Source organism: Poecilia latipinna, unplaced genomic scaffold, assembly GCF_001443285.1.
Source record: "Poecilia latipinna isolate Pla-1442-1.1 unplaced genomic scaffold, P_latipinna-1.0 Scaffold2244, whole genome shotgun sequence".
NCBI classification, from domain to species: domain Eukaryota; kingdom Metazoa; phylum Chordata; class Actinopteri; order Cyprinodontiformes; family Poeciliidae; genus Poecilia; species Poecilia latipinna.
This window is the reverse complement of record NW_015114860.1, coordinates 12,340-24,391: the sequence shown is the minus strand read 5'-3', so window position 1 is coordinate 24,391 and position 12,052 is coordinate 12,340. Positions and strand designations below refer to the sequence as shown.

Below are 12,052 nucleotides of genomic sequence, written 5' to 3'. Positions count from 1 at the left end.
TTAACTCAGGTTTAACTCAGGATTATCTCAGGATTAACTCAGGATTAACTCAGGATTATCTCAGGTTTAACTCAGGATTATCTCAGGTTTAACTCTAGTTTAAGAATAAACAGAATAAAATGAAATGGAACAGCCTCTTCTGTCTCTCAGTGGACAAATGGAGGAAACTCCTCTGTTCTGACGTTTGGATGTTGAGCTGGTTCTGGACGGTTGGACCTGAGACAATAGAACCTACTTTCTCCTGGACTCACCTGAACTACAGAGATGCAGGTCAAGGTCAGGGTCAGGTCAGGGTCCTGACCTAGCTTGCTTCCACTCAGACATGTCCTGTCCTCATTGGTTGCTGGAATTTCACATGATTAGGCCTGAACAGTCATCCTCCTCTCTGATTGGCTGCGCCACCAGCTTCCTGGCTGAATATTTGCCAATCAGATGCTTGCAGTCGCACCAGTGCAATCTTTTTTTTCCAGTGACCTTCGACCTACTCCTCCTACTGTCTATCTTAAAATTTTTTATCTTATTTTCGCAGCATTTTTTTTAATGTAATGTATATGTGTGACCTGTAGAGGGCAGCAGAGTGAACAAAGGAGGCAGGTCAACTTTAAAGTTTTCATGAATGTTTTAAAAAAAAATTATTTGTAGTTTTTATACAATTTTAAAACATATTTATTATGATTTATGTTCTACACACTGATCTCATTTTTGACAAAATGTAATTTTTCTTTGTGTAGTTATTTTTATATATATATAATTTTCTTATTTAGTTATTTTTGACATTTTGTTGGATTCAGTTTTACATTAAACTGATTTCTGACGTCATGTTCAATGTTTTCTGTTTTTAACATCTATCTGAAGGTTGTGCTCATATTTTATATTCTTTAGTTATTAAATGTTTTTTATTTTAATTCTAACACATTTACTACATGAAACCGGTAGTGAGCTCATACTTTTTTTATTTGTCGCCATGATATTTTTTCCACCTCTGTAATGTTTGTAACTTGACTGCTCTTATTTTGAAGGGCCGTCTTCCGGTCGTCTCGACCATTTAATCCTTCCTCTCGGAGCTCCGTGTCCCGGCGGCGGCTTCCTGTTATTGTCACGGCCCGCTCCGGTGGATTTCACTGATTAACGGCTGGATCTTGGTGAGTAACCGAATCCCGGCCCGGTTCTGGTACTTCTGCGATAAGCTCCGGGTTTTTATTCTGACAGTTCCCGCCGGGAAGGAGAGCAGCTGGTCCTGCTTCCTGACAGCCGCCCGGCCCCGGAACTTCTCTGAGAAAAACGCCGGTTTTACTCCTGCGAGCCGGGCGGTCCACAGCAGCGTTTTTAGCTGCGGGTCGGGATGTTTCCAGAACCACGACGGTGTGGGGTTCGGTTCGGCTTCCGGACGGCAGACATAAAATGTTGCAGCGAGAACCAAATTAAGCTTTAATGAGAGAAGTCAGGCGGCTGGCGCCCTCTGTCGGCCACCCGGGGAACAACAGGAAGTCAGGAACCTCTGGGAGGAGTTTAATAAAAATACTGAGTGAAATAAACTGATCCGAGGCCAGATCTATTTATCTAGATTTGATCTCAGACCAGATCTATTTATCTAGATTTGATCTGGAACCTTGCCTTTATACTGAGGAAGAAAACTTGGTTTAATTTAATCGTCCAAACAGAGTCCAGGTCAGTACCAGTTATCAGTCAACCCATTCAGGGCCAAATCATTATCCTAACTGGTTAAACTGGAAGCCCAACAGGATTCACTCCTCCTGGCCAGCAGGGGGTGACAATCCCTTTCATGGAATCATTAACTTTACAACAATTCCTCATACAGTGCATGCATGTAGCAACAGTGGAGAGTAAAAATTCCCCTTTAACAGGAAGAAACCTCCAGCAGAACCAGAACCGGGCTCATGTGACCCAACTGACTAGATGCTGGTTCTAGATCAGGGCCCAGGATAGTCGGTGTTTTTCCATGGCGACACTTGAAAAAGAATGAAACAAAAAAATCAGAGCAATATTTCATCATTTGATATATGAAGTGAGCCAAAGAGCCACTTGTGTCTCCAGAGATCCAGGCTGCAGATCCCTGCAGATGGAAAGTCTGATCCTATACAGCAGCTAAAAGTGCAGCACTATAATTTTTAATTCATTGTTAAAGTAAAATTGTGAAGGTTAAAAAAAGCCACCACTGATTATTAACATAAGACATTTATTTAGTATAACTTCTGCCGTCTCTAGGCAACAGCAACAACAGCATCGGTCCGTAGCGTTCAGGGGTCCATCAGCTCCCTCCCCGAAAATTTAGCTGATCTAAATATTTCTTGTGTTTTATTTTGATCATTATTGTTATAATTTGTGTTGATATGTGTGTGATAGGCGAGTCTATCGGACATCTATAGAAATACGGAACAAATCGTGTCCCGTACAGGTTCAATACGGGACGATTCCGTATTTTACCGGACGGGTGGCAAAAGTTGTTGGATTGGATTATTTCTGATGTTCATGAAAGTAGAACCAGCAGGAGAGGGAGACCGATTAGGTGATGGCAGCATCATGTCAGCCGCCTCCAGAAAGGAATCAGCCAATCAGAACACAGAGTAGGTGGATCTGCCATGGAGAGAAAATGACAGCAAATGGTGCAAACTGGAGAGTAGTAGAAGAAGACAGAGAGGAGGAGTGGCCAGTTTGTCCCGCAGCAGCCGGTAGCATCATGACTACAGGAGGAGCTCAGGATGACCCCGGCCACAGAACACACTGAGGTTCTGGTGGGTCTGTCTGTGCTGGATGGAACCAGAACCGGGCTGTCAGCTCAGCTGGTTCTGGCCGGTTGTCACTAGGCAGGGGCGTTTCTCTCCCTGATCTGACCCCGTGACCCCTGCTCTTTTCTCCTCAGGTCGGCTCCTCTTCCTCGCCGCCTGCGGGATGGAGGACTCGGAGACGGAGCTGACGGTGTCGGAGTCGGACGCCCTGGGCGCGGACTTCATCACGGTGGAGCTGGACACGCAGCCCATCGAGTACGTGGTGAAGTGGGCCGAGGTCGGCTCCAAGTTCACCATCTCCTGCGTGAAGAAGGACTCGGACGATGCGGAGGAGCTGACGGCGGAGCCGCTGAAGATCGAGGCGGACGAGGCCTTCTTCGCGCCCTACGAGGAGGTGTTCCCCTGCGAGGTGACGGAGCAGAGCGTGGAGATCAAGACGGACTCGGACGAGGAGGACGAGGACGCCGAGGAGACGCGGCTGCTGCTGGAGGCCGGCGGCGGCGCGCCGGACGGTGAGGCGGACCTGGACCGGGACTACTACGAGCCGGAGGGCCGGCAGTACCGCTGCAGCTACTGCGGGAAGCGCTACAGCCACGCCTCCAGCCTTTACCGGCACCAGCAGACCCACACGGGCCGGACCGGGCCGCCACCGGCCACCAAGAGAACCCTGGAGCCGTCGCACCCCGACGCCCGCTACGCCTGTCCGCACTGCGGCATGAGCTTCAAGGGCAGCAGGTGAGCCAAAGGTTCTGCTGGGGCGGGAAGCGGGCCGGGTCCGGTACCGGGGCGACACCCGTCCCTTTGGTTCTGACCCGTTCCTTTAGTTCTGACCCACTCTACCCCGGTTCTGACCCATTCCGTCTCCGCAGGATGCTGGGCAGCCACCTGCGGCTGCATGGGAAGCGGCGCATCCACCCCTGCAACATCTGTGGGAAGGAGTTCAACCACAGCTCCAGCCTGTCGCGCCATCGCCTCGTCCACAAGAAGGGCAAGGGCGGGGCCAGGGAGGCGGAGCCCGCCGCCGCCCTGCGCCACAAGGCTGTCGCCAGGAACAAGAAGCCCCGTAAGGCGAGCGGCGGCGCGGTGCCGGGCCCGGCGGCAGCGCCGGACCGGTTCTACGCCTGCCCGCAGTGCGACCTGAGCTTCCGGACGTCCACCCAGCTGTCCAAGCACCAGGTGAGCCACGTGAAGGAGCTGCTGGACAGCTACACGCCCGGCAAGGAGAACCTGGGCGAGAGCTCGTCCGACCTCAAGATCCGCCTCAAGCTCTGCTCCCGCGACAAGCCCAACTTCTACACCCTGTGCAAGAAGAACCGCCGCCGCCGCGGGGGGCGGCCCCCCCGCAGGGCCGCCGACGACCCAGAGGCCGGCGCCGGGGAGCCGGGCGGCCGCCGCCACACCTGCGACCTCTGCGGGAAGAGCTTCAGCCACGCCTCCAGGCTGGTGCGGCACCAGCAGACTCACGGCGCCGGCCCGGGGAAGCCCGTCCTCACCAAGCCGGGCCTGGCCACCGCCAAGTCCAAGACCTACGTGTGCGCGGCGTGCAACAAGACCTTCATGCACTCCTCCAGCTTCTCCCGTCACAAGAAGGCGCACCTGCAGGCCGCCCACCTGCAGGCCGCCGCCCTGAGCCGCAGCCCGCCCCTGGTGGACGAGACCGCCCCGCTGGAGTCTGACTCCGAGTGAGGGTCGCTCCGACCCGGACCCGTTCTGGGTTGGTTCTGGACCGGCGCCGACCGGTTCCGGACCGGTTCTGGGACCAGTTATGGTCAGAGTGAGAAATGTTCTGGACCCGTTGGGATTCTAGTTCTCCAGGTTTCAGGAACTGGAACTGGTTCTGTGTAGATAGCAGCAGGAGGGCCATATATGGGCGCGTGTCGGCCGTTTCCATATATGGTCAGAAGGGACCGTTAGCTTCCTGCGCCGCTGAACGGGCTTACAGGCGATCCACCTGTTCTGGTCCCGCCCCCTGCCCCGCCCCCTCCTCAAACAGTCCCAGAGCATCATGGGAAATGGAGTTAAAGCCAGCAGACTCTTCAGTGAACTGACTGCTGATTGGACGGTTCAAATGAAACCTGTGAAATTGGTTATTGATCAGTGATTGGCTCCAACGGATAATCTGTCACCAACATAAAAGCGTTTCCTGTGGATGCCCCGCCCCTTTCACTCTGTGTTTCTGCTCGACACTTTGAGTTTTGTGTGAATTGGAGTTAATTTAATGGTGATTTATTTATAAATGTGTGGGCGCCCCCCACCTCCTGTAGAAGATAAGCAGCACTTGATGCCCCGCCCCTTAATGCCCCCCGCCCCCCATCGTGTTGGTTTGTTTGGGTTTGGTTCTGCAGATAGAAAGAACAACGTTCCTCATTGTACTAGAATAAACCTGTTCACCTGTTCTGTCGCCATTTTCTAATAAATATTAAAACAACTTCCTGTCTGCTTCCACTTCTTGTTGCGCCAAGTAGGCTCTAAATTTGAAGGGTCACGTTCTGAGCCAGGGGTTCTGATGGATCATAACCAGAACCACATCAAGATGAAGCTGCAGGTGCTGTGCTGGCGCAGGGTCCTGATGCGGCCGGTGACCACCGGAGCCAATAAAACCTTTCAAAATTATGTAAAACATTTAGGTTGTCATGGAAACCAGTTGGATTCCTTGTTGGCTGAATCTGGGGGGGGTATGAATACTTGTGGTCTCCAGGCGAACCTGCTCCTCCTTTGGAGGCAGCCTGCCGTTCTCCTCCAGTCCGGCAGGTGGCGGTAATCCTGCCCGCTGACTGCCGGACTACAGCTCCCAGAGTGCACTGCGGCCGGCGGGCTGTAAACACGTCCATGAAGGACGCGCAGCAGGATGATCGGTGAGTTCTGGTCCGGTTCTCAGTTCGGATCGAAGATCGATCAGGCGACTCAGGGACACGTGACCTGATCGACCCAAATATCAGAACCGCGGTGGACTGGGTTCCGACCAGAACCTGTCCAACAGCGCGGGTCACAGGGTTCCGAACCAGTCAGAGGATCTGGTTGGTTCTGATTCCCATCAATACCAGAACCGAGCGGGTCCAGATTTATTTAAATTGGTAATAAATGTGAGAAAGTTCTGGAGGTAAGTCCAGGTCCAGTTCTACCATCCTGCATCCCTCAGTGAAGGGACCGGTTCCGGGCCCCCAGGTACGGCAGGTTCTGGAGGACTGGACCTGGTCAGCTCAGTCCTGGTGGTTCTGATGCACAGAAACAGCCTCCTGACATCAGTGACGTGTTGGACCCGAAACTGGACCTCTAGGTTCTGGACAGCTGGGACCAGAGACAACCGGACCCCAAAAATAGAATAAAAATGAACTAAACTGGAATATGAATGAAGTTTCAGTGAATAATTTCACAGACAGAGATTTAAAGCTTTGATTTCTGTGAATGTTGATGATTTTGCTTACAGCTGATAAAAACACACTATAGATTATAAAATCGATAAATAAACATTACTAATGCAGAAATAAGGGTTTAATGAAATGACGGTGCATATTTTCATCAGGTGCTTTAGTCTCACCTGAGCGAATACTGTAATGTATTTCCTGTTCTAGTTCTTAAAGCAGAACTGGCCTGTCCAGGTGAGTCAGGTGTTACAGGGGGCGGGGCTACCAGAGAACCAATCATTCATCAAAGTTAAAACAAAACATTAAATTAAAACAACAAATAAATTAAAAACACAAAGAAACATTGGAATGAACAGAAGCCATCTACAGGAACCAGAACCAGGTTCTGATCCAGCTCAAGGCCCTCACCTGGTTCTGGTTCTGTTCCTGCCTGAGACCGACTAGAGCTTTATGAACCTAACAGGCTGTCACAAGTAAAACCATGAAATCTGCTTGAGTGTGAAGTCAGAGCCTCACCTGTGTTGCAGTGTTTGTGCGGTTCAACCGCGGCCCCGGCGTTGCCGTGGAGCTCAGTGCGGCGGCCCGCGTGGCAGAGCTGAAGGAGATCGTGGCGAGCCAGCAGGGAGTTCCTGCCCAGGCGCTCCGGGTTCTGTTCGCTGGCAGGGAACTACAGAGCTCCGCCTCCCTGCAGGTGAGCTCCCATTCCGATGTGCAGGTAGTGTTCACCTGGCGTCCTCCTCACCTGGTGTCCTCCTCACCTGGTGTCCTCCTGTCAGGGCTGTGACCTCCCAGAGCAGAGCACGGTCCACGTGGTGCTCCCTCCTCCAGGCTCCATCCACCTGCTGCCACTGGCTGCCAGAGGAACAAGGCTGACCCGGCTGGACCTGAGCTCCTCCAGGCTAGCCCCCCTGGAGGGAGGAATAGGAGGAGGAGATGAAGATCAGAGGACAGAGCAACAAGCTGCAGCTCCTAAAGGTCAGTAGCTCCTAAGTGACACAACACACATCTCCCTCCAGGTGTGTGTTGTGTCTCCAGGTGTGTGTTCTCTGTCTCCAGGTGTGTGTAGTACCTTCTTCGTGTACTGTAAGCGATGCTCATCCATCCAGTCAGGGAAACTCCGTGTTCGCTGTCGGCGCTGCAGACAGATGGCGCTGACCCTCTCCAGGGTGAGAACGGAATTGTAGTACTTCCTGTGGTTGGTAGTACTTCCTGTGTGTGTAGTACTTCCTGTGGTTGGTAGTACTTCCTGTGTAGTGTTTCCAGTCCTGATGCAGTTCCTGCCGGCGGCCAGCAGGAGGTGCTGTTACACTTCGGTGTGTCTGTCTCTCAGGGTCCTTCCTGCTGGGATGATGTTCTCCTGCCCGGACGGATTCATGGCGTCTGTCAGGTTGAAGGTTGCCATGGCAATGAGGCGGTAAGGGGCGGGGCCTGAGAGTTTCAAACAGGAAGTCCTTGACCTCTTAATTCTGATTGGTCCTTGATGGCAGGAGTTCTACATGAAATGTGCGTCTCACCCCACGTCAGAGGACGACGTCTCCGTGGCGCTGGACCTCGTCCTGTCCAACACCAGGGGCGTCCCCTGCATCGGCTGCACCGACATCAGGTAACATCCTCACCTGTCTCACCCTCTGTCCCTCTCCGCCCCCCTCCTCACCGCGTCTCCGTCTCCAGGGACGTGGTTCTGGTCTTCCAGTGTTCGGACCGTCATGTGATCTGCCTGGACTGCTTCCAGCGCTACTGCCAGACGCGGCTCAATGAGCGGCAGTTCATTTACGACGCTGTGATTGGATACTCGTTACCATGTGCAGGTGAGGGGCGGAGCCTCAAGGGGGCGGGTCCAACAGGTGATGTGCCTGACTTCCTGTTGTCTCTGCAGCTGGCTGTGAAAACTCTCTGATCAGAGAGTTACATCACTTCAGGGTCCTGGGAGACGATCAGGTGACTCCACCTCCCTTCTCTGTTTTTTGTTTTATTAATAACAAACAGTATAAAAAGACTCGTTGAGGTACAAGGAGCATTGCAACAAAGGTAGACACAAAAATAACCAAAACATGGGGCTGAGACTGAAGACAAAAAGATAAACAGTAAGAGTTAAAACAAAAGAAAAGCAGAGATACTGGCAGTTACTGTTTTTGCATGAACAGATTTCAAATGTTTCAATAATCCAGTTTAAATTGGTTAAGAGGAGTAGAACCTCTCCATCTACTGCAGAGTTTATGATATTTAACAAGCAAGAAGACAATATTTACCATGTCAGATATTTGGCTATCAAGGCCATCAACATGGTGTAAAATCTGGGTGATGTTTATCTCTGGGATGCCTTCAGGTTTAGGGGACATAAAAAAGGGATGATTAAGGGATTCTTCTGGACAAAAGGCACAATGTGTTGAATAAAACTTAAATCTTCTGTGCAAAAATTCTGCCACTGGGTAAATATGAGATTTTGAAGTGAGTCTCTCTAACCTGAGGTGAAACCGGCCATTTAACATACCTGGAGAAAACCTTCTCAATTATAGACAAATTTATTGTTACCAAGATATTATTATTGTAATCACTAAATAATTTAGATTTGAAGGCAGAACATTACTGCACTTTCTCCAGTTTTGGGTTTGGGTCAGGATGGAAAACACTGGAGGAACAGGAGCAGCTTTTCATTACAACAGATCAGATTAAATTAGTTGGTAAAATCTCTATGATTTAACAAAACATCATCACTATCCATTAATTCAGTTACAAATAAAATACATTTTTCATACCAGTCAGTTTTAAAAATGGATTTTCTATTTATTAATATTGATCTGTTATTCCACACTACGGGTCCATGTGGGGTAAAATTATGAGTAAATATCATTTTCCAAAACTTATTTATGAAAATTAGACGGTGAAATAGGAATCTTGGTTAATTCAAAATCACATTTCAGCAATAAAATGGCTTTTGAATATAGATTTGGGATATGAAACCACATTGAGTTGGAATGAGACTGATGGTCTTCAGCCAGTTTGTTCTAAATGAACCAATCAGAGCCTCTAAAGCTCCAGTTCCTTCCTTATCATAATAAGATGAGATCGTCGCAAATACTGAGTTTTGTTCCTCCAGATAAATTGAAAGATTATTGAATTGGCTTTCCTAATATTTTGGTCAGAGATAAATGGATAAATGAATCTGGACTCTCCTTCAGCTTCAGTTTGTCCAGATCTCTGGTCAACCAGAGGCTCATCTGATCTTCATGCCTCCAAACATCTTCCAATGTTTTCCTCCTCTCTTCTAATAGTATTTTTTGAGATCAATATTCCCAGATATTTAACCTCAGCCTGACCTGTAATGGATCAGCAGAAGTTCATATTTATTAATGCTGACAGACCAAAAGCTCCAGAAAACTGTAAAATGGATTTTAGCGCGATGTGGCCAAAGTTTTATCCTTAGAAAAATTGTTGTATCGTCAGCAAACTGACTTATCTTGAAAAATTTTAATATCATGCAAATTAAAATTTTTCATAATTAGTAAGGTAAGCATTTGAGTAGTTATTATAAATAATGTAGGTGAAACTGGGCTGCTTATATCACTATAAAATAATCTGATTATATTACAACTTTTCTCCCCAAAGCCAAAAGATTTCAAGGTTTTTATAGTAAAGCCAGTGAGTCAAAAGCCTTAAAGAAACCCAGGAATAAAATCAAACTGTTACTATTAATAAAGCTACGATAATCAATCATATCAAAAATCAGTTTAGTATGATGATGGACATTGCGTCCCTTTAAAAACGCTGATTGGCCTTCATTAATAATCGTTCCTAAACCACTGTTGAAGCGATTGGCGTAAACAAGAGCTAAAATTTTATCATCTAATGTCCATTCCTTGTGTTGTTTAGCCCAAACAAGTCTCTTCTGCTTGTTGCCTGTCCTTAGCAGTGGTTTCCTAGCAGCTATTCTACCATGAAGGCCTGATTCACACAGTCTCCTCTTAACAGTTGTTGCAGAGATGTGTCTGCTGCTAGAACTCTGTGTGGCATTGACCTGGTCTCTGATCTGAGCTGCTGTTAACCTGCGATTTCTGAGGCTGGTGACTCGGATGAACTTATCCTCCGCAGCAGAGGTGACTCCTGGTCTTCCTTTCCTGGGGCGGTCCTCATGTGAGCCAGTTTCTTTGTAGCGCTTGATGGTTTTTGCGACTGCACTTGGGGACACTTTCAAAGTTTTCCCAATTTTTCGGACTGACTGACCTTCATTTCTTAAAGTAATGATGGCCACTCGTTTTTCTTTACTTAGCTGCTTTTGTCTTGCCATAATACAAATTCTAACACTCTATTCAGTAGGACTATCAGCTGTGTGTCCACCTGACTTCTGCACAACACAACTGATGGTCCCAACAACATTTATAAGGCAAGAAATCCCACGTATTAACCTGACAGGGCACAGCTGAGAAGTGAAAACCATTTCAGGTGACGATTTCTTGAAACTCATCAAGAGAATGCAGAGTGTGCAAAGCAGTATCACAGCAAAAGGTGGCTACTTTGAATAAAGGAAACTCATTGAATGAGTAGGTGTATCCAAACTTTTGGTCTGTACTGTATGTAACAGAGAAAAATGTCTACTTACATATATATAAATAAAATGATTGAGTTAAACCCAAAATAATAATAATTGTGATCTAGAGGTGTCCCTCTGTCACCCAGAAATGAAATAAATCACTGGAAACAGAGAGTTTCTCAGCATTGCATCATGTCCCCAATTATTTCTGATACATTATTTCTTTTTGCACCGGCTGGAAATCTATTTGCAGTCTATCAAACAAGGACCGGATGTGCGCTTTTATTGTGAAAGCAGGACGTAAACGGATGTACCGTAATGTCTTGAGCTGTCGCGCACGTGAATATCTTGTGCAGCCTGCTGTTGGAAGAGCCGGCTGATTTACCGCGGCATCTTTCTGAGGTTCCAGCGTCTCTTGTAACGATCATGGTCTTCACAGGAGATCCTCAGCGCTGTTTTCATTTTTGAGAAGGTTAACTGTAGCTTGAAGCTCCGACATGGCTTTCTTGTTTACATCAATGGCGACAGTATTAGCTTCGATACGTTTTCCAATGTTTTTCAAAATTTCAGTCTGATTGTCCATCTTTGTATTAAGTTCTGCTATCGCATGAAGAATGGCGTTAGCTGAGTCCTCCTTACATTCAGGCTCATGCAGCTTCATCTGCTTCTTGCTTTTGTTCTTAATAGGTGTGTGATCCCAGTTCACCTTCTGTTCTTTACAAGAAGGATCAGACGAGGCCCCGACCAACTCAGTTTCTTCAATAATATCTTCGTCGTTTGCCTCTTGAAGGGCCGACCGGCTGTAGTCGTGGTCTGACATGCTAGCCTCCATACATTAACATCCAGACGGCAAAAAAGAACAAAAAAAGCTAAAATAGTTTCAAAGAGTGTTAAAATAAGAACAAAAAACCTAAGACGCTTTAAAACGGGGCTAAAGGACAAAAATTTGATTAAATCTAGGCTAAACAATAACTGTATGCGCAAAAACAACACCTCTCACTCCGCCATCTTGGGACCTCACTCCACCTCCCTTCTACCAATAGAAAGAGTCAGGGTCACCCCTGGAAGCACTTCCTGTGTTCTAGGGTCACTCTAGACTCGGAGACTCATTGAGGTTCAGCTGAATAAATATGGAGGTGAAATAAAGTAACGGAGGAAGCAGAACCTAGGTCAGAGGTGAGGAAACTGGAACCAGTGGGAGGTTGATGAGGGCCAGGTGTGGTCAGTCAGAGGGAGGCAGGGCAGCTGGAGCAGAGAGAGATGAGAAAGATGAGGGAACTGATAGCCGGACTAACTTGTCCTCCTGCTGAACTGTCCAGAAATGGAACCAGTTCAAACCAGTAGCTGTGTCCGAATTCAGGGTCTGCATCCTTCGTAGGACGGATATGTAGGCCGATTACGTCATAGCGTGG

The 12,052-nt window shown here is 48.2% G+C and overlaps 2 protein-coding genes across 4 annotated transcripts in view; both read left to right on the top strand.

Moving 5' to 3' along the window:
* The window catches only part of LOC106936927 (zinc finger protein 771), a 9,504-nt gene extending 4,328 nt beyond the window's left edge, over positions 1-5,176 (top strand). For both annotated transcript variants that reach the window (XM_015018187.1, XM_015018188.1), the window contains exons 2-4: positions 1,020-1,142; positions 2,882-3,482; positions 3,617-5,176. In XM_015018187.1, coding sequence (XP_014873673.1) covers positions 2,911-3,482; positions 3,617-4,433 — 1,389 coding nt within the window. In that variant the 5' untranslated portion in view covers positions 1,020-1,142; positions 2,882-2,910 and the 3' untranslated portion in view covers positions 4,434-5,176. The remainder of the gene's footprint in view (positions 1-1,019; positions 1,143-2,881; positions 3,483-3,616) is intronic.
* Positions 5,177-5,495: 319 nt separating this feature from the next.
* The window catches only part of prkn (parkin RBR E3 ubiquitin protein ligase), an 11,719-nt gene continuing 5,162 nt past the window's right edge, over positions 5,496-12,052 (top strand). Inside the window, exons 1-8 of one of the 2 annotated variants that reach the window (XM_015018190.1) lie at positions 5,496-5,602; positions 6,640-6,803; positions 6,889-7,087; positions 7,169-7,278; positions 7,443-7,526; positions 7,600-7,715; positions 7,784-7,920; positions 7,989-8,050. In XM_015018190.1, coding sequence (XP_014873676.1) covers positions 5,596-5,602; positions 6,640-6,803; positions 6,889-7,087; positions 7,169-7,278; positions 7,443-7,526; positions 7,600-7,715; positions 7,784-7,920; positions 7,989-8,050 — 879 coding nt within the window. In that variant the 5' untranslated portion in view covers positions 5,496-5,595. Of the gene's footprint in view, positions 5,603-6,639; positions 6,804-6,888; positions 7,088-7,147; positions 7,279-7,442; positions 7,527-7,599; positions 7,716-7,783; positions 7,921-7,988; positions 8,051-12,052 lie in introns of both variants that reach the window. The other variant, XM_015018189.1, reaches the window with a different exon arrangement.